Consider the following 22,818-nt stretch of genomic DNA (forward strand, 5'->3'; position numbering starts at 1 on the left):
TGTGTCATGGGGAAAAGCTTGCAGATTTTCTGCTAATTTTAGACCCTGATCTGCCGTTACATAATGCATCAGCAGAATATGGTCTTTGCTATTTGTTTTACTTATTGCACCTTACAGCTGAAATTGTCAACTATCACCGACATGAGAAATACAGGTTTTGTGAGGCATTAGACTGTTTTGATAGACGAAGAAGCATGCTTGCAAAACATTTCATCCCAAGTTGTTAAGAGAGAGCATGACATGAAAAGTTTAGATAAAGGTTTTTAAAAAGTATGGGAATGACTGAAGCGAAAAGTTGACAGAAATTTTGTTGGTCTGTTTATAAGAAAACGGAATGCTAGAGGACTGGCATTTTGTGACCTCTGCAAGAAAGATGTGAATTATGGTAATCATGGTTAAAGAGTTTGGAACAGCATGTCATCAATTCAAGCACCAGCTTGTGTTTTTTCTTTTGTTTTTTACAGATTTGTTATGAAAAGAATTATAACACATATTCTGCAAAAGTTGACAAATTATTGTGACTTAATTACGATGTGAACACTTACATGCACATGAAATAACTTCAGCATCAATAGTATTGGAGAACAAATTCATGTGACTATAAATATTGTGAAATTGTTGAAGTAAAGTTGAACATTTTTGGTAAGTTTATTAGTTATTCAAATGATTATTTTTTATTTTTGTTTATTTTTTGATCGTCAGTTGCACCAGGAGCAGTTTTTTATGAGTAAAATGGGTTTTTGGCCAGGGGCCCTGGGCCCTAAGATCAGGGGCACTGCCCCTTAAAACCCTCTTGAGGGAGGACCCCCAAATCCCACTTGCAATTTTTTCCGCTTTTTTTAATGGAAGACCAAAATCATGTGATTATGACAGAAGGGCTAGCTATAAAGTCGTGACGAAATAAACAATTGGCTGTCTGCTGATAAGTATCTTTCTGGTAAAAAGGACAGGTGTATTCTTATTTATAGCATACTGAACTGTAAATAGCTTTTATCAAGCTATGCTGTTACATGCTGTGTCAGACAGTCAAGGTCTACTCAGTTCGCTTAAAAATTATTATTCTATCAGGGTATTATCAAAAGGCATCGCTGGGTCTGTACTGTTTGTAAATTGATGCATGTTGCAGATTGCCAGATATGCTTATTGGACAGTTGGATTTAAGGAGTTGACATACTCACCAATAAATCATCTTACTAATGACATCATTTTATGATGATATCCAATTAAACATAAGTCTGATCTGTGAGGTTAATAGATTTTTCTCTGTTTGCAGGACCAGTTGAAGCTTGGCGCCTGATGATGGCCTTGAAGTCAGGCTTGCTAGCAGAATCCACTTGGGCACTGGATACTCTGAACATTCTTCTGTTTGATGATTCCACAGTGGCCTATTTCAGCCTCGCAAATCTATCAGGCCTTTTGGAGGTTTTATTGGAGCATTTTCGCAGGTGTCTGATCGAAATGTTTCCTGATACATTTGATGACACTGAAATTGGCCAGTTATCATCAGTTGAAAAAATGAAAAATATGAAGGAAAGACAAGCATTGGCTGATGCCACAAATGAAAAACAAGAGTCTCAGACTGTAAGAGACGGTGACAATTTCACATTCATTACACGTCAGGGAAAAGAAGTTAAGTTTGAACAAGAGGTGTCAGATACTGTTCCATCAGATTCTGCAGATTGGGATATTTACTCAGGTTTCTGCAGTGATGGTTCGGATTGGACACGGGGTAAGGGAGACACAACTATTCACATTCAGACACACTTTGGAAAGCCTGATGAACATGCACATTATCAGAAACTATTTTTCAGGCCACCAATGAACGTAAAGGAAGAGTTGAAATGCAGTTCAAATGGGGAAGCAAAGTTTGATGATGCTCTTAAAGTGGAAGTTGACACAAATGACCATAACGAGGACATTAGTGAAAGAAAAAATACAAATGAACATGAAATAGAAGCTGCCAGTAAGGAGTTGATGCAGCATTCAAATTTTGAATCTGTGGAAAAGTGTTCACCTTCAAGTACATTGGAGCAGTCCTCAGAAAGCAAAAATGAAATCAGACCTTCCACTGATGAAATAGTCAAGGGTGAAAAATGTGATACTAATTCAGGGAATGACAACAATGAAACCAGTTCAGAGAAGTCTGAAAGTTCGGAAAAGTCAGATTTGAGTAAAGGGGACTTTGTTAAAGAGCATTCTTGTAATAATTTTATGGCAAAGGTGCAGATCAAAACTGAGCCAAGAGATCCGGAACTGGATAAAACAGATTCTTTTGATTGTGAACATGATGTAAAGGACATTGTAAAAGAAGAGATGAAAGAGGAAAATTGCGAGGTGGAGGAACAAAATCCTGCCATCAAATCACCAATCAAATTTGAAATGCTCACTCCCAAAGAAATGGAAAAATTCTGTAAAAACTCCTTTGGCATCAATATGGAGGGTGAACGAACAGGTGTTGAGGATGAGGCATGCCAGAAAGATAAAACACCATTCACACTTCTCCCAGAGGCAAAAAATGACCTTGGGAAAAGATGTGTATGTATTTCCAACATATTTCGTAGTTTGTCTTGTATACCTGGCAATGATATCGAAATGTCAAGTCATCCAGGTCTCATATACACCCTCGGCAAATTACTACTGCTGCACCACAACCATCTACCTCGCTCTAGAGTCCGTCGGAAGTTTGATCGTGAAGAAGTTGAAGAAGAAGATATGGATATAGGCGCATGGGAATCTGAGTGGTGGTGGGAAGACTTGGATTTTTTGCGAGAGAATACTTTTGTGATCTTAGCAAACATTTGTGGTCATCTAAAGTTGGACCAATATTCTGATGAGATTTGTCAGCCATTAATGGAGGGATTATTGCATTGGATGGTGTGCCAATCAGCATGTGCAACAGATCCTTTGCCAACAGTGTCCCCCAATTCCGTCCTTTCACCTCTTCGGCTTTGTCTGGAGGCTCTCAGTAAACTCTGTATTCATGATACAAATGTCGATATGCTACTTGCAACACCTCCATATTACAGGATAGTGCAATTATTTGGTGTTTTAACCAAACTGCTAGCCAATCGCAGTGAACAAGTGACAATGGAATTTTCAATAGTGTTACTATCGGAGCTTGTCCAAGGAGGCAGCAGTGCTGCTCGTGGCATCGCTTTGCAGCATCCCACCATCTCACTTTTAATTGATTTCCTAGAAACTGCTGAACAAAAAGCCATGCAAGTTATGAACATGCATGGAATCAGCATGCTGAGAGACAATCCAGAAATGATGGGAACAAGTCTGGACATGTTACGTAGAGCAGCCACTATCCTTTTGCATCTAGCACGGGTACCAGACAACCGCAGCTTATTTGTGCATCAACAGAGTAGACTTCTGTCCCTGGTAATGTCTCAGATTTTGGACTACAATGTGGCACAGATCTTGTCAGATGTTCTCTTTCAGTGTTCACAGGAGTCCTAGCCAGAACACAGTGTTCCATCATGTGTAATCCAAAAAAATTAAAAAAATTTAAATCGCTGTTCAAACCTGTGAAATGGTGTAGAAGGGAGCCGTGTAATTTCCATGGAAATTTACATGTATTATATACATGAGTTTCATTTGTCATGACATTTTTGCCCATTCATATGCTCTGTTATTTTCAGAATGTATGAACTATATCATTCATAGTATTAACATTTATGCTGTTGCAATATTAATAATGTACATTACAAATTTATTTGAGAAAACTCTGGATTCTAGTAATATTAACAAAATTACTTTGCCATAATACTTGAACATTTACAACACAGATATCAATCTTGGATGGAACAGTGTTATGGAGATAATATTATCTTTTAATAACATGATCTTTTTCATGCTATGATATAGTGTCAGGCTATTCAGTGTACAGGTAATGTTTTACCTGTATACATACCCTTATCTCATGTTCTGTATATATATACTTACATACTTGCATTCATATACATGTACTTAGAGACATAACATACTGTAATATAGATTTGTACAATTAATTGAGTTTGTTGTGTTCTACATAACATTGTTCAAATTGTTGTATTTGAAATGGTACCATTATTTGTACAAGTCATTTACCTGTGAATGACCTGCTTTGATTATCACCCTTTATATAATGTAAACTATATACTGATCCATGCATCTTGGCTCATTTGTCCTCACATTTTTTGCTTCACAGATTTTTTAAGCATTTACTGCCTTTCATCATATAAGTTGTAAATTAATCCCCAACAAAGTGGATATGTTCCTATTTTATTTTTGTATGTAGAAAGGTGTCTCTTGAAGAGACTTTTTCATGCACTTGTTAAAGATTTTTCATGTGGACGTTGACCTTGGGGGTAAATCAAGCTGCAATTTTCCCATTCAGTTTAGAGGTGTGTGCAGCAGCACTTTTGACTGATCAACAGTATTTACTATTCTGCATTTAACAAACTTGTATGCAGCACTTGTATTAATACAGCATAGGTTATACTGTCAATCAGTTAATTGTGATACATTTGATACCATCTGATCTTGCTTAAATGCATTATCATTGTAACCATTTTGTTCAGTTGGAAAAACTGCAAAACTTTGCTCTCTGTCAGCTGGATAAAAGGCCTGTCTGGTTTTTCTGTCTGTCAGCTGGATAAATGGTCTGCCTGGATTTGCTCTCCATGTCAACTAGATAAGAGGCCTGTCTGGATTTGCTGTCAGCTGGATAAGAGGTCTCCTGTCTGGATTTGCTGTCAGTGTCAGCTGGATAAAAAGGCCTGTCTGGATTTGCTGTGATTGTTCACTGTCTATCCTGCTCACATATGTGCTGTCAGAGCTGTTACCCTAACAATGTTGTGTATGAGTTGAATGATTCCTGTGAATGTTGCTATGAATTTTTTAATGTTAAAATTTCACAGAACGATTTTTCCCTGTAAGGGCTGGTTTTTTGAAAGTAAAGGACATGTTGGAGTGTAGAAATTTTAATGATTTTCAATTCTCTTGGATGGTCATTGTTTCAGGTGCTGTTGTTCATTACTAGATCACATTTGTAAAATTTGTTCTTGCAAGTCATAAACAAATATAAGAAATAAATCTCATTTATTTACATTTCTTTCTTGAAAACTAGCAAGCTTGCTAGCTACATGTGAACAAGACTCTTCTTGAGTGGTCTTTCATAGCATTGATTTTCTTAATCATGTTTTAATTTCTTATTAATCAACATTCTGATCAATTTTAAACTCATTTTACATACAAAAAATCACAGGAAGATATAACACTGATTTAGACTTTAGGGTCACTGTAAAAAAAAAAAATCAACACAGGTGTGCTGATAATCTAAACCGCCTCTTTGACTGCAAGACAAGGAAAAAGAGAATGGTTGTAGTTATTATTACATGTATGTAGATGGTTCATGTATTTGATATTTCTCTTTAATTTGTGCGAAAGCTTTATAACACATGTCATCAGAGTCAGTGTGTAAATAAATTAATGGAATACTTTTTATTTGTTTTCTTTTACTGCTATAATGTAATTTCCAGAAATGATTAATCTTGTACATGTAGTTTTCTTCTGGGAGTGCTCCACAAAATATTTTTTTAAAAAATGGCTACTGACAATAAAGCAGTTATTTTGAACAATAAATAAATATTTCAGGTAGAAGAATAACTTGTAGCAGATGATGATACATGTGGAATTAAATGAACAAATCTGCCATTTGTGTAGACAGTCATGAGAGCTTTCTGCCTGGCATCATGGGTAAAACTGTTAAAAGTTACACATTTGCCAGTTCACACACAACACTGCCCCCAAACAATTTATAGTAGGTTTGCACAAGTATCTGTACTTACTATGATTATGGATGGAAAGTGTTGGGGAAAAGGGCAAAGTTAATAAGTTGCATAAAGCAGAGAAAGTTATGTTGTAAAGAATAATTGTGAAAATGATGGTGCAGTGAACGAGTTCATGACCTATGAAGGAGCTGTGTTGGTAATCGGCATCACATCAAGATTGCGACTAGTGTAATTCCATTCCGACATTGGAACTATCAGTTGCCAATTTAATCCACACATAATAATGATTGTTTCAGAGCTCACTTGTAAAATAAATAGCTTAAGTGTTTACATGCATTGCAAAGTCTTATTTTAGTGGCTTGATGCAGGTGGAAGTTTTCAAATTCAAAATGGCTAATAAATCACAGGACTGCCAGTCCTCTAGAAAGCAGAAAAACCAAAACGCAAAAGAATGCATGGTTCTTAATTTGTTTTAAACAAAAAGAAGAAAAAAGCATAAATGGTGTACAAATGCAATAACTCAATAACCAAAAAAATGTCTTGATATTCAAGCATTTGTCACACTCGGGAGAATGTCATGGACAGTTTTCGAGTCCAAGAGTTGATTGATTTGTGAAATTGAAATCTGTAATTGCCCACTGAAGTAGGCAGTCAAGAGTTTTTATTGCTAACAGCATTAGCCAGGTCACTTTTAAATAACTTCTTCCATCAGTTTTTATTTGATTTTGTGCATCTGGTATGCTAGTTACCGGAATAGCCAGTCAAATAACTGCAAGTTTTGGAAACTCTAGAAAGATGTTAGAATAGTCTCTGATTAATGTCGCATTAACAAAGCTCAGCTGACTCTCATTTTCGTCTATTGAAATTCTTTTTTCAGTTCTGTTTAAGTGCTGCAGGTTTTACCTGAACACCCACTGACATTAGTGATTGATGGCAACAAAATGCACCATAAAGAGTTGGCTTATCTATTTGATGGCATCAGGTGGTGCTTTTATTCAAGTAACACTGCCTGTATTAATTTCTCAAGGTTCGTTTTAAAGACAAGAGTTTAATAAATAAATATTGTATTTGATAAATATGTACACAATGAAACCTGCCTCTAAGCAGAAGCAGCACTTGGTACATGTGTTGGTAACTTGATAACTGCAGGAGCTCCAGCCCTAACTGTAAACTATCTTAATGGACTAGGGAAGAAGGATTATACTGTAGGTGTATACCATCAAGGAGATGAGCTGACTTCCCTTTTGATGTTGTCAATCTCTAATCAAAGTTTTCAGGGATATGGGACTAACATATTAGTGTTGCACAAAAAAAATGTTGCTTTCTTGATTTCTCACTTGGGTGATGTTACAGTTAGTGTAGAGAATAGGTCAGTCTGCTGATGATGTCCTTAGTGTGAGGACAAAATCTTCAGGTTGGCTCTGTGTATGAGACTTAAAAGTTAAAACATTATCAAATATGGATAATACTAAATGGTAGAGTTGGCATTGAAAGTTAGTTTCTAATGTAGAGACAGGTAACTTTCAAGACTACAAAACTATTATACCGTTTCTCAGTACAAGAATACCAACAGTATTGGTTTTTTCTAGTACAGAGGCAAATTTTATTGGTAAAAAAACGCATATTCCAGTATAACAGAAACTGCTCCTATATCAATAACACTTGCACAATATGTTGTTAATACCAATAACAAAAAAATTCCCACAATAACTTGCAATTAGGGCTGATTTGTTAAGGAATTTCTGCATTACCATACTCTTTAAATTATTACTGAAACAGATTTCTTTACCTGCTCAAAATAACTTGTCAAGATTTGAAGTTGTGATTTTTAACTTGGTAAAATATTTTTTTTACAAAATTGGAAGGGTATACCCATTAGACCATGTTAGAAATGAACCCGAGTCCTGACCACTAAATTGTTTAATATCTCAATATCAACTTGTGTGAATTTGCTATTTTGCAGGTTTTTTTTAATTTTATAATTACATTTTCTGTTACAAACAATGAATTTAATACCTACCAAACAGCGATCCTTCTGTGGAAACAATAGGATCATTTTAGTTGAAAGATTAAAACCCCTTCCATTATCCAAGAATTTATAAATTGCAAAAAAATTAGTACCCTTTGTAATAAATGAAATAATTCTATTTGGTGGCTGTTCTTGCAATCTACCACATTTGTCTTAACTTTCTGACGAAGATGACAGATTTGCTACTAGTTGATCTAGTGCATGGATTCTCTCGGCAAATTTAGTAGAATAGCATGCAGATGATGAAAGTAAGTCTACATGAGATGGAAATAATACCTCCCATTTATCTAGAATTTCTGTTTCTCGAAAGACGGGCACTTAAAACTACGAAACCCACTCACTATTTTTGACAAGATCTTGCTATCTTGGTCTGGTGATAAACCCGCCATTTAAATTTTCACAATTTTATTAAGCTGATATATTCTGATAAGGGAGAAGTACTACAACTGGAATAATGAAGATGTGAACCTTGAAAATGCCTCATTTAATTTGTTTTTAGCAACCCAGTCTGGTCTAGTTTCATTGTCATTAGTGTGCAGGTGTATTTGACTTTCCACCCGACTGGGAGAATATAATGGTCTACACAAGAGGGCTGACAAAGCAGCCCCCCCACCCACAAAAGAGGAAGGTAAAAACCTTCGAGCTCAAAGTCAACCTATAGTCCAAATCTATAGAATTGTTGCAAGCGCAAAGACTATAATAGTGCTGATCGCAGTGCCATAAATGTATTCCATGACATGAAATATAATCAAATTTTAATATACACTGGCTTGAACAAAATCGATGCAAATTAAGAGCAAACTAGAAAAGATTTAAGTTTAAAATATACATATTTCACAACCTCTCAAATAGGTATGACATAATAGAATTGGATAGCTGATGTCTTGTACAATTACCTTATGTATTCATAAAACTAGATAAAAATTGATGCATGGAAGTGCAAGTAATAGCACTTGGTGATGAGACTAAAAGTATGAGTTACCTCTAGCGTCCATTTCTCGCACATTTATTCTTACTCGTGCGAGTTCTTATTAGTGCATAATCAGATCTAATTGTGCTGTGGGGAATTGGTGACACATGAGGTTTTTTCCTTTCTCTCTTTCAGATTTAATTAGACTTTAATACATAGTTTTACTTACTAACTTAAAACACAGTTTTACATACTGACTTAATACATGGTTTTACATACTGACTTAATACATAGTTTTACATACTGACTTAATGCATGGTTTTACATACTGACTCCAGGCACTACTAACTGAACTAGGATTAGAGACATGCGCAATCAGTCGACCATGCACATCTACTTGTTGAATAGGAAAAAGCCACTAGTCAGTGAGATTTTACCCCTAATTTGAGTGCAAGTACTCGTTTCAGGGATTAATTTAAAGTGCTGTGCTCAGTGAGTAGAAATAGAGCTGTGCGTTAGCTGACCTGATTTGGATTATGGTTGTCAGCGTTAATTACATGTACGACTTGTTAGTGTTAACACTTAATTTCTCATCGGGTGGTAAGCAAGCATCAATACCCGCCGTGTCAATGCATGCATAGCGTGCTTCTTAATTGTCAGATGGGAAAGGAGTCATGCGCTTGAGGACACCCCGGTACCGTGCTTTAAAAAAATCCTGCACATCGGGGAATATAGACAGGACAAGTGAGAATCAGAAGACGCACTGGTAGTCAGTTGGATGTCTTAATTGCAACTGTTGGGGTGTGCCAGGTGGGAATATGCCACATTCTTGGCGACACCAAGGTTCCGTGCATACAGACTTTTTGGGGAATTTGAGGTATTAGACAAATGGGAATTGGCCCACACACTCATCTTTGCAAGTCTAAGAGGAAGGATAGGAAAAAGACCCAGAAGGAAGTGCTAAATGTCGACCGGAACGTCCCTGAAATATACCAAAATAGTATTTACTGGTTAAATCTAACCCAGTTGGTCCTTACGGGTGATCCATATCAACCAATTTAGTGTTAGCCACAGTCGTAATTATAGTCGCGCAATTATTTGTACATAATATAATAATTTTGTGTACAAAGTGTAGCTTCCAAAAAATAATTGAAAATAATTAGGTCTGTGTGACCAACTGCATTTCGATCAGCCATGTTTGAATTATAGTTTACTTTTGGAACGGTGAATAAAGGATTATATCCGCTGTATAAAAAAAAATAGTTTTATCAAATGAAGTTTTCAAGCCAAAGTGAAAACCTATTAGGCAACTGCATAGTAATTTAAGCCCTTAAGAGGGCGGTTTGGAGGACAGTGCAGCTGCTAGCTGTAGAAGAATCTTTTCATGCATTCTTGTGGCCTCCAGGTCCATCTGGGGTTGTCTTTGGGGTATTCCTTTTTTAATACCCTGATTACGGCTAAATGGGCCAATTCTGATTAGGTCAAGTTAAGTTTTCTCCAACTAGTAGCAGTTTTGTAATCCATGGCACTTTGCACAGGAGAGTGGCATTAGGCATTCAAGATATTTTTCTCCCCCAAAGTTCATGTTGACGGCAGAGTTTCTCCATCTTGTCTTTGCTGTCTTGCTTTTTGTGGCTTGATTTCTCCCCGTTTCTTACAGTTATATATATATATATATATATATATATATATATATATATATATATATATATATGCTGGATTGCTGATGTTTGTTTAAGTATAGCTCTGAGATTCCCGTGGCATACGCTTGATCGTAGATGTGTTGCAAAGTATCCCAAAATCCTTCTTTATACTACTCCTTCTCTAGACCAGATTTGGATTTTGCCATCCCCATTGTAAGATTGATATACCTACAATCTCGCACGGGATTGAAGCTCTGAGGCAGCCTACACTTTATCACTGAGCCTCAGCATACTCTGCAGGTCAACCACATGAGGCAAAGCCGAGTGGACTAAATGTACCAAGCAGAGCATTTGTGCGAGAGGAATTGCAAGTCGGTCTTGGAAATACGGAACTACAACCAAGGTCTATTTTAATACATTAACATTTGATGCATAATGCGTAAATGTGTTAGCAGGCATCCTCAGTTCACGAGCACACCAAAATTAATCATAAGCTAATTTACAATTGCCTGATGTCTGTACGTGTAAGCTGTGATTGCATCATGAAAATCTATCGTTTGGTATAAAGCAAAGACAAACTCCTATCTGATGCTATATCGGCATAGACATCTTTAGTAGTTATATGTATAAGTGAAAAGGTATCCGTGTAGAGCATGTTGACACCGTCCTGATAAATTAGTCTAATCTTGTTGTTTAACTCGTACATGAGAAGTTTTGACAAGTCTCGCATGGATGTGCCTTCTTAGATTGGCTTGGTCAATTTCAGCTTTGATTTCTCTTTATTTTGTAAAGGCCACCATCAAAGATCTGGGTTTGAAATGCCAGACGTGAGATGAGCCTATTATGGTAATTTGATTCACTGTTCCGAATAAGATGGCACGGATTTGCTTCCGCAAGTTTTCCTGAAGACGGGATTATTCTAAAGCTTGAGAGAGCCTATCTCCAAGTCGTTTTTAGCATACATTCGCAGATTTCTATTCATCATGATAGATATAAGACATACAAATGCTTTCATGAAATTTAAACATCCGATGGATAGTGTAACATGCATACCTGCTTGAAGATAATACTGCAGGTTTCTCACATGTACTACATAGTTGTTTTAAGGCTGAAGATTCTGAACCAACTTGATGTACTAGTATTCAATAAACTTGTGTCCATTTCGTAAATGAATGTACACTGATAAGGGGACAATCATTGTGCAATGACCCTTGCTTATAAACGACCCTAGCAGACTTCAGAGAAAGTATTATCTGCGGACCTTTAGAGACTTGATGTTGAGCTAAACTGATGGTCTGATGGTGTTAACTACACACCTTTATTTAAACCTTGTAAACCATAGTGCATGGAGTCTTAAGCCAATAAAGAAACAAGGACATATGAGTAAGAGAGCTAGAGAGGAAAATTCTGATCCCAGGCCCTAAAAGGGCTTAGACTAAAGCTCTCATCAGGTTGGAGCCTAAGAGCTCAGGAGAAGAGAACTACTCTTTTGATATCGGGAGTAGAAATGATAGAAGAAAAAGGAAATCACAAAGAATGGAAGGGAAAATCAAAAATCCAGTGGGAGCCAAACAATAACAGAAGACAGATCTTATATAAGCATGCACTGGGACCAGAGATGCCCAAAAAGAACCAAATCAACACCAACTGCTGCTGTCATTTTTACTAGTATAACTCAACTAAGGATAACAAAGTAGCAAACAAGTAAGAGCCCTAAAATAACAAAGACAATGAAGGAAAATTCACAGACGGTAAAGAGACAGAAATCCCCGTTCTTGGTCCCCATCAATCCCACACGGAGTCCCACTTCTAATCTTACAACAGGGATGGCAAAATCCAAAACTGATCTAGAGAAGGAGTAGTATAGAGAAGGATTTTGGGATGCATTGCAACACATCTACAATCAAGCATATGCCACGGGAATCTCAGAGCTATACTTAAACATCAGCAATCCAGCATATATATATATATATATATATATATATATATATATATATATATATATATAACCGATTCGGACTAGATTTTTGGCTGATTTGGACCATGTCAAATATCAACAAGTTTCGTCTGAGATTTAAATGTCACACTTACATTTGTTTTAGACATGATATTTCTCCTTATTTCCCAGGTACACTAAGCACTTCAAATATGCATTTAAGGAATTGATCATTAAATTGTATGCAGATAGTGGGGGACAAAAATCTCAAAAACAGGGTCCATACAGCAACATTTATTGACACATATTGATCCGAGTTTACATAATTTTTTGTCTGCACATACGGATCTGGGTAAATTTATGCCTTTGTTAGATTTATACTTAATTTTTATTTATACTATTTGCTATATACTAAATGTACTACATAAAACTTACATCCTAAAGAAGAAAGTGAGGTGCTGTACAATTTTTTATTTAGTTCAATAAAATATCACACATCAATATCATACGTTTATATTCTTCTAATTTTGTGGACCTTGTAAGACGAATTATATTTTAATAACATTTGTTTTAAGCAACGTTTGTTAATGTTTTTTCTGAATTCATAATCGATCATGTAATGTTCTGCAAATTACTAGCACAGAAAAAATGCATGCAGATGATTTGTTTTCATCTATGTTTAATGGTAGTCTGAGTATATTAATGCCTTTATGTAGAATATTTCTTTATCCTAAATAAATCATATTTACTAAAACAACAAGTACTGTAAGTGAATTTCTTTAGCTGCATTTATTATGAATCATTTAACTGTATGACCGTTACTATTGAAAGTGTATACCGTATAATATACAAGCACAAAGATAAAAAAAGACTCGTATTATTATTTAAATTAATTTTATTTACATAATAAGGTAATGGAGAACTAACGTGGTCCATAAATGATGGCACATTGTTTCAGTAGCTGAGTGGTGGAGATCCATTTCTCAGCAAAGGACTTCCACAGCGCCATCAACCGTCCCTGGCATTTGATAGTCTGCTTACTTTGGTATCTCCTCAGTTTACCCTCAGATACCATCTTAACTTGCATAGGAAGTAGGGTGGCTTCCTTGCACAAAAGCAGTATCAGGAGGTAGAAAGGCAAGTTGCCTTTCTTGGTGTGCCTGTTAACACGGTGGTGCCACCCCTCAACATCATTGCTGGTTCTAATACTTCGACCATAAACACTCAACGATGTCACGTCCCATATGCTGCTGATGATCCACTGATCATACACATAGTCCATATACTTCACAAGGTCCTCTTGTGCAATTCCCTTCTGACATAGCTGGTCAAAAGCAGGAGCAATATCCTCTGCATGAAGGAATGGAAATGCAAATAGCTTCCTCAAGAACTTGTGGACATAATGCCTGCTGTTCTACACCACCTGAAAAATATTAACATGAATTATATTGTTTTTTTAAAGAAAAAAATTAGTATCTAGTCAGCTGAACTTTATTGGCAATCTATTCCAAAATTATTTATTCATGTACTAGGGTGTAATGTACACAAGATCAGATCAGATAAGATAAAATAAGATTTATTATGTTGGCATGATTTATAAAACAAATTTAACATAAGTTATAATGTGCTATTTACAGACATTATATAAAACAACGATCCATTACAAGAAAACATGATTAGTAAAACATAAAAAGACAGTACATAAATACAAATTGGACAAAACAGACAAATGCATAACGTTAAGTATGAACAAGCAAGGCATTTTTAAAATCATTGAGTAAAAGTGAATTTAAAATGTGGATAAATTAAAATATTTAATATATATTATTATTTTTAAAAAGTCAGGGTTAATAGTAGAGATAAATGCATAAGAACCTAATTTAGTTTCATTTTTTCCTTATGAAATGTTGATTAATATTACATAATTTAAAATACTGATTAATACCTGAAGTCCTTATTCTTGAACACTTCTCCACAGTGCTTGAGTGAAATGGAAAGTGCAGCCTTGAATGACCGGGTCCTGAAACATGCTTTTTAGACCTTTCCAGATTCCTGCCTTGAAGTCTGCAACAAAGGACGTCACAACAGGTTCCGCTGGTAGATGTTGTAGAACAGCCCTGAATATCTATGCATATTCAGATAATCATGACATTATTCACAGCCTTAATATGATTCATCGTTGCACATATAAATTTGATGCAGGAGGTCATGGGTTCGATCCCCGGCCGAGTCATACCAAAGACTTATAAAAAATGCTACAGTCAGCTGCCTCGCTTGGTGCTCAGCATTACGAGGTCAGTGTTAGGACTGGTCGGCCTGGTGTTAGGATAATGTGACTGGGTGGGACATCATGCTATATGTCTGTGGCATGATGCCACGGTGCTAGACATCACTATAAACTGTAACACTGCAGACATCGTTGCAAAATGACTGATAAATTGTTAAAGCTACATTAAAAATCCCAATCACACACACATGCACATAAATTTTTTTAATTTAATTATTTTATGTTTTATTTGTTGTATATAATTTGTTTATTGCACTGATACCAAAATCATACTGAAATTAAAATATTTACTGTTTCTAACAGTATATACACTTATTATATATATTGAACTTCTACTTTATGAAAGATCAAATTGATTCATTCATAATTCAAAACCAACATACCTGTTGTAATCTCTTTTGCTTCTGCCAGACATCAAGATGAAACACAGTGGTAACTGCTTCGTGTCATCATTGGACTTAACGAAGGTGTGGATTGACAGAAGCTGATATAATGGATCCTTGACAATCTTGAAGGTTCCATCGATGAACCACGTCTTTGCCTTGAACAGCAGTTCCAACTGTTTCTCAGTGGCAAAGATCAGATGTCGTCTGTTGTTCACTCTAACATCAACCCTAAAGAATATTTCGGGAATCTGTGACGCAATGAAGTCTTCATCCAGCTGAAAAATAAAATGTTAAATGTTTATATTGAGTGATAATATATTTATATAAGTATTTATTCATATTACAAGATAATAATTGAAACGCTTATTACCTCAAAAGATAGGTCATTAGGATCACTTGGTCACATTGTCTGTCATGCTCTGTTCAAATCCTGACCATTGCGGAGTACACTGTTCACAAGAATTGTGGTTGCCAGGTGTCAGCATACTCCTGTAGAATGTCACTACCAATGCTGGCACCAACCCAAACATGTCACCAAATGCTAAAGTCTTCAGCTAAACTAAATAATTAAGTTACTGAAATTAGTATTTTCGTATATATAAAAGGATGCATTAAGTTGTTATCATTTAAAGTACCATATATTTATAATTAATTTTAAATAACACAATTATAGTTATCAGTGAAGCACTGAATTATAACGTTACTATTATTATGTATATTAAATGCGATAAACATACCTTCGACTTCATTTTGACCGCTACGAGAGATCCAGGCATCAATGGATGTGTATGAGAATGGTGGCTGCTTGTAAAACTTTCTCTTCTTTTTTCACAACCACAAGACACGTGTTGGCTTTTTCGTGGATGGCGCATCGCCACTCCATTCCCTTTTAAATGTGTAGCTGTACCCCTCGCTGGACATTAGCTTCCTCTTTCTTCTTTCCGTACCCTAGTCAACAACCTCAATTGTGACCCGTCCTTCTAGTTCACTGGCTTATCTGTAATGGAATCTACCATGACTGACCTTCAATAAAATATAAAAAAAAACGTCATTTTATTAACTCCACATGAAAAATGTATAGTGATAAAAAATCTACTCAATAAAAAAAAACAATTTTAATGCAGCTGTTTTATGTATAATTCCGTATTGAAAGTAATTTAAAACAATATGAATGAATCAAGTACGAACGGGTGAAGTGCTGTACGTATACAAATAAAATACTTAATTTGAAGTTATTTACACTTCATCTTCTTCCACAAGTCATCGATGGGTACATGTGATGCTGAATGTAATGTCACCATCAACTGTTGTCATCTCATGTCTGGAAGAAATAAGATATTATAGTCAGAGTTTACTATATAACTTATCCTTTGATAACATTACATTTTCCATTAAAAAGATCTAATTCAAAATGTACACAAATATAAAACTAATTACTATTATATTATGAAAGATATGCTAGTTTCATCATCCAAAAAGACGTTATCTTCAGGAACGCTGTTGTTTGTCTGAATCGTCTCGGCTGACTGCTCTGTCACAGAATTACAGCTGTCGTCCATCTGCTGTGATGCTGATGGACTCACAGTACTAATTCAGTTCCCATAGTAAACCTATGCAAACCCCATGATATTAATAATTCAATAACTTAAAATTTTTGAGTGCTCATGATCAAACCTATATTTATCAGTATAGATGAAACCTGTATGTCAGCTTCTGTGTAGAGGAAAGGATATGAGCCACGGCATTTTCTGGACCTGCATGTGTTTGAAACATGTGCTTTCAATTCCGCATCAAAGAGTCAGGTGCTAATTTTTAGTAATGAGTGTTCCAAACTCAAGACTGTTAAAGGACTGAAATTCCATCAATAAAACAATGTCTCTATATTTTTTCTCAGTTACAACTAGGATAAGCTCTCAAAAGATTCTTTTTCCTACAACAAAACTTACATTATTAACCAATCCTGGTCAGCCACACCCATATATCAGTGCTGTCCAACCTTTCTGACACCCATGTGCCACTAAAAAATGCTTTTCTTGAAGCCAAGGGCTGCAGAAGAAAACTGAAAACCAATGACTATATAGCTGCTCAAGCTCTGTCGGGCCATTTAAAATCAGCCTGCAGACCGTGGGTTGGACAGCACTGCCATATATACTCTATTTTACACCTATTTCCAGGCTGGTTCCCATTTTTCAATACCATTAGTACCGTGTATCCTGATAGTGTTGACTGGCATATCTGTCATCAAGCAACAATCCTTGCACAGAAAGTGAAATTCTCAGTCGTTTCTCAACCAGCGTTGATATTGCTCTCTGCTTACTCCTGAAAGGCATGCATTATTTAACGTGATTGTTTACGACTTATAATCATTCACAAAATTGTTGTTAATTCTTATTTATATTATACTGTATGTTCTTGCCATGAAGCATAAAGAATTTATTATTTCACAATTTTACTAAATAATAGCACATAATGTAGTACATTTAGAGCAAATATAATTTAATGAGAAATAATAAAAATGAAAAAAAATATACTTTAAAATTCTCACCTGAATTACATGATCTGTGTTGCCATTCAGAACAAGAATCACAGCTCATCACCTATTGCGAGGCATGAACTCTGTTTACACAGGATATGCAATTAGCACACATTTTAAGAATGATGAAGAAAGTGTGCCTCCCCCTATATTTATAAGAATGACTGTTTGATAAACGCTGTTCTAATTGTCACATATGATTATCACTGTCTGTTCATACGTTAATCAGAATGCACTTAATTGGATTAATCACACACAATACTGAGAATACTCAACTATCATCATGACTGCAAACAATAATAGTGGAATCATCTGACCATGAATGATACTCATGAATGACGCTTCTTTAATTAAAGTGTTTTTGATATAGTTTGCCAATTCACGATTTACAATTTTAGAACACGATAGAAAGCTTAATTCAAATAACTTTGGAATCTTTGGTTACATGGAAGTAATTTTGTCTTACAATGTAAGACATAGCACATGTTGTTTTTGTTCTAGAGCTTGATGCACACAACATAAATATCAGCGTCAAGGTCTTACATATAGGACTAGTTAGTAATTATCATATATGTGTTATGTATAAATTAAAGAAAAAAAGATACAACATAATAGTGCACGTATCAACAACAATTTTTTGTGTGGAATAAAACAGAACGAGTCAGAAATATTTGACCTCATCCCAAAACACAAGAAAAGGGGTATTATAAAGACGAACAACAGCAGTAACTTTATATGCACACCATAAAAGGGACATGAAGCTCTTAAAACGCACATTTTTATTGTTGATGTTTTGTTTTGAGAATTTATGTTGTTTTTTGGAGGGCAATCTTATCGTTGTAATTTTTTATATTATTTGTTATCTAATACTGTAAAGCACTCAGAGTTTCTAAAGATTCTCAAGTCCTCATTATTATTATTATTATTATTAATATTATTATTATTATTATAACACATAAAACCAATTATATTTAGATCGATCAAGTGACTCCATAAATATCTAACCAAGAACTCTAGTTATATGCATCGTGTTTAATATTTGAAGTCTGCCATACTGGCCTGATTTATGAAAGCTTCAAAATGTTTTTAATTCAAATCAAAACTATATATATATATATATATATATATAGAGAGAGAGAGAGAGAGAGAGAGAGAGAGAGAGAGAGAGAATCATAAATGTATTATAAATATACATCACACAGAATGGAAAGTACTATCCCTGGATTCTTGAGAATGATGCATATTCTTTATTTTGGTTGAACAAATTTAAATGCTAGTCAATATGGAGCTTGTTCCGATTTTGGCAAGAAATTTACTAACAAACTGTCTTACGTAAATTTAAAAGCCGAATATCAACTTTTTATATTCTCCTTGTATCTCTACAAAAACAATAATAACCACTAAACTAAATAATGTGTGTTACATGATTTTTCTTATAATAGTTCACATGGTCCGAATAAGCCCATCATCTGGCCCGAATCAGCCTGTCATTTGAGCAGATTCAGCATTGGTCCCAGTCAGCCTGCGAATGCTAAGAACTGATTCGCAGTGTTATAGCCACAAAAGTGTCAAAGATGTCACAGTCGAAAAAGAAAGTACGGGAAGATATTAAACATGAAACCACTGAACGTGTTTGGGATGTTAAGAAAGTCATGAAAGAAACCACTGAACTTCTGATAGTGCTAATGGGAACAGAAGAAGAACCGGGTCTAACTCGAAACGCACCAAGGATAGTAAGAAAACCGCTAAGGCAACCACAAAGAATAAAGAGCACTTGCCAGGGGCAATTGTAGAAGTCAAAGAAGATAACAGATATATTGAAGAGGAAGTTTGCAAAAGGCACACAGGCACTTGAAAAAGGCATTCAAGATTCACTGACAGGCTGCCACGAGTACCACAAGATCACCACCCGAATACAAGTCACAGATGCACACCTGTTCCATACTTTGAAAGAAGAGCTCGACAGTTGATCGTCATAAACCACATGTCTCTCTTAATAGATCCACCAACTGGGGAAAGCGGAAATTTTGAATTACCATGAAGGACACCTAATATAGAATGGCCTAAAGTGGTATTCAGGTTGTTTACTGGAAGAAAAATGAAATGCTACTAGTGATTAGTGGAATCTTTTTTTTTTAAAAAGAGTTTATTGCATTTCACAAGAAAAATAAAACAAAACTTAAGGTGAGGAGTTATGGAGAGAATATAAGAGACTGTTTATCTCAACCTGAACACTTGTACCAAGTCCTAGATCAAACACTGCAACAAGAAGTAGACCACGTGGCCCTCACAACCTTGTGGATCGTCTGTAAACACTCATGGGGTCAATTCGCATGAGTAACAGCACATCAGAAGTCATCAATGAGGTCGCATCAGTTTGTCAGTGATTGCTCACCAATTGCATCATGGACCCATGGACGTTTCGCGTGATAATACATGACCGTGAAGATGTCAGTGATGCATAAGACGAAGTTCGTAAGCCAATTATGAACTCTAACGTACTTCTTGTTGAGACACTCTATTTTTTGATTCAGCACATCATTGTAAATACAAGCACAACGTTTACATTCTCATCAACAAAGCCAGAATTGTGTTGTTGCTGTTGTAGGGTTTAACGCCATTTTTCAGCACAAGAATAGGCTATACATGGTGGCCAGTATTAATGGTGGAGGAAGAACCCGGAAAACCCCCGGAAAGAACCACCAACCCACGAGAAGCTACTGGCAAACTTTCTCACATAACCACATTAGCTGAATCCAAGACTCGAACCGATGCAGACAGAATCTGATTTATAAGTGATAAAATATGGTACCTGACTTAGAATCTGATTTACAAGTGATAATATATGGAACCTGACTTGGAAGTTTATGGCATAAATAACACTTTTATGCACTAAACTAAAACATATGACTTGCCAAAATATCTCCCATTTAAATTCAAATTTATGTACAGACGGTCAGAGAGAAAAAAATATGTTGCACTGTAAATCTTAAAATTAAATTCAAGCAAGATAGGTTTTGCTTATAAATGTCAGACCTACATATACAATCAAAGAGTTGAGTATATACTTTGAAGAAAAAACAAAATATAAATTTTGAGGCTACCAGTATTTAATCTTTTTGTACACATTTCAAATTCAAATATCACATGATTAATCAGCTTTGTCATTAGCTTGAGAGTACTTGATGATTACAGTCAAGGTCAAATCTTATTACAATTGCATATCTGGGTTTTGACAAAAAACTTGGGATTTTCAAGTGCATGAGAGTACAGTAATGGTACAAGGGTATGAGAGTAATGGTAGAAGGATATCAGAGTACCAGTAACTGTACAAGGATATCATATTTTGTAATTCTTTTAAAAGGAAAACATTCTCAAAGATATTTAAATTTACTGCTGCATCTCTTCCAAAATGGCATTTACTACAAGTAAATTTTCCCTCAGTCTCAAGTCCAAAACATAACAGTAAATTCTAAATATTATCATTGCTCACTATAACATTGTTCAAGGGAACCATACAAATGTACTGTTATATATGAGGTCACACTATACTGGGTTACATTACATACAATAGTACTATTGTTTGATTCATGACCATACCCAACTTGTACAATGAACACTCTTATAATGAGGTAACTTTTAGTCAAGGACAACTGCATTTGTAGATTATACCCAAGTTCACAAACTCGAATATACATAGAAACCGCATCTCCATAAAAGATTATCTTAAAATAGCAACTAAGATTAAAAATTTGTAAGCATGATAGATAAATATATTTATGACAGAAAAGCATCAAGCAGTAACATATAATATGTACAGTGAAAACAGTAGGACTGTAACAATACAGCATGATGTATACTGGGGGCGATCCTGGCACAGAAGTCTCTCAGTGACTTTTATTTAATCCAACATTTGCAGAGAAATCAAAGCTAACTTTACCTTTTCTCAAGCTGACATCATTCACACAGAGACAAACCTTTTTGGCCCTTGAAAATGTTTGTATTACCTACACACAGACACACATTTTTGGCCCTTGAAGATCTTTGTATTACCTATACAGATACAAACCTTTTAGGCCCTTGAAGATGTTTGTATTACCTACATAGATACAAACCTTTTTGGCCCTTAAAGATGTTCGTATTACCTACACAGAGACACACCTTTTTGGCCCTTGAAAATGTTTGTATTACCCACACTGAGACACCTTTTTGGCCCTTGAAGCTGTATTACACAGATACACCTTTTTGGCCCTTGAAGATGTTTGTATTAACTACACAGAGACACACCTTTTGGCCCTTGAAGATGTTTTTATTACCTACACAGAGACAGACCTTTTTGGCCCTTGAAAATACTTGCATTATCCACAAAGAGACACACCTTTCTGACTACCGAAAGTGTATTATCTACACATAGACACACCTTTTTGGCCCTTGAAGCTGTATTACACAGATACACCTTTCCGGCCCTTGAAGATGTTTGTATTAACTACACAGAGACACACCTTTCGGCCCTTGATGATGTTTGCATTACCTACACAGAGACAGACCTTTTTGGCCCTTGAAAATATCTGCATTATCCACAAAGAGAAGCACCTTTTTGACCACTGAAAGTGTATTATCTACACATAGACACACCTTTAGACCACTGAAAGTGTTTGTATTATCTACACAGACACTTTTCTGGCCATTGAAAGTGTATTATCTACACCAAGATACCTTTAGGCCACTGAAAGTGTTTGTATTATCTACACAAAGACACACCCCTCTGGTCATTGAAAGTGTATTATCTACACAGAGACACACCTTTAGGCCACTGAAAATGTATTATCTACACAGTGACGCACCTTTCTGGCCATTGAAAGTATTTGTATTATCTACACATAGATGTACATTTTTGGCCATTGAAAGTGTATTATCTACACAAAGACACACCCTTCTGGCCACTGAAAGTGTATTACTTACACAGAGATATACCCTTCTAGCCACTGTAAGTATTATCTACAGAGACATCTTTCTGACCATTGAAAGTGTATTATCTACATAGAGACACACTCTTCTGGCCAATGAAAGTGTATTAGTTGCACAGAGATATACCCTTCTAGCCACTGTAAGTATTATCTACACAGAGACATCTTTCTGGCCATTGAAAGTGTATTATCTACATTGAGACACACCTTTAGGACATCAAAATGTATTATCTACACAGAGACACACTTCTGGCTACTGAAAGTGTATTCTCTACACAGATACACTCTTCAGGCCACTGAAAGTGTATTATCTACACAGAGACACCCTTCTGGCCATTGAAAGTGTATTA

At 35.6% G+C, this 22,818-nt stretch overlaps 2 protein-coding genes across 8 annotated transcripts in view; one reads left to right on the top strand and one right to left on the bottom strand.

Moving 5' to 3' along the window:
- The window catches only part of LOC149773632 (uncharacterized), a 122,700-nt gene extending 117,214 nt beyond the window's left edge, over window positions 1–5,486 (top strand). For all 6 annotated transcript variants that reach the window (XM_089946084.1, XM_089946085.1, XM_089946086.1 and 3 more), the window contains one exon: window positions 1,274–5,486. In XM_089946084.1, coding sequence (XP_089802210.1) covers window positions 1,274–3,462 — 2,189 coding nt within the window. In that variant the 3' untranslated portion in view covers window positions 3,463–5,486. The remainder of the gene's footprint in view (window positions 1–1,273) is intronic.
- Window positions 5,487–13,161: 7,675 nt separating this feature from the next.
- LOC149773633 (uncharacterized) lies at window positions 13,162–18,560 on the bottom strand. Of its 2 annotated transcripts, XM_089946131.1 has the most exons (5): window positions 16,209–18,560; window positions 15,706–15,991; window positions 14,966–15,243; window positions 14,241–14,420; window positions 13,162–13,718 (listed from the first exon to the last, which is right to left on the bottom strand). In XM_089946131.1, exons 2-4 carry the CDS (start codon window positions 15,838–15,840, stop codon window positions 14,375–14,377), a joined length of 459 nt encoding a protein of 152 aa, XP_089802257.1. In that variant the 5' UTR covers window positions 15,841–15,991; window positions 16,209–18,560; the 3' UTR covers window positions 13,162–13,718; window positions 14,241–14,374. The 2 variants fall into 2 exon arrangements, with proteins under 2 accessions (XP_089802257.1, XP_089802256.1); XM_089946130.1 differs by having other exon boundaries at window positions 15,706–18,560.
- Window positions 18,561–22,818: the final 4,258 nt, after the last annotated feature.

This window comes from Sinohyriopsis cumingii, unplaced genomic scaffold (genome assembly GCF_028554795.1).
Source record: "Sinohyriopsis cumingii isolate HCF-2022 unplaced genomic scaffold, ASM2855479v2 utg000622l, whole genome shotgun sequence".
Lineage (NCBI taxonomy): Eukaryota > Metazoa > Mollusca > Bivalvia > Unionida > Unionidae > Sinohyriopsis > Sinohyriopsis cumingii.

Coding starts and splice junctions, on each gene's coding strand:
- LOC149773633 (XM_089946131.1), bottom strand. CDS start 15,840: ATGCGCCATCCACGAAAAAGCCAACACGTGTCTTGTGGTTGTGAAAAA. Junction 15,244..15,705: donor CGGTCAAAATGAAGTCGAAG/GTATGTTTATCG, acceptor TTTATTTTTCAG/CTGGATGAAGACTTCATTGC. Junction 14,421..14,965: donor AGCAAAAGAGATTACAACAG/GTATGTTGGTTT, acceptor GAATATGCATAG/ATATTCAGGGCTGTTCTACA.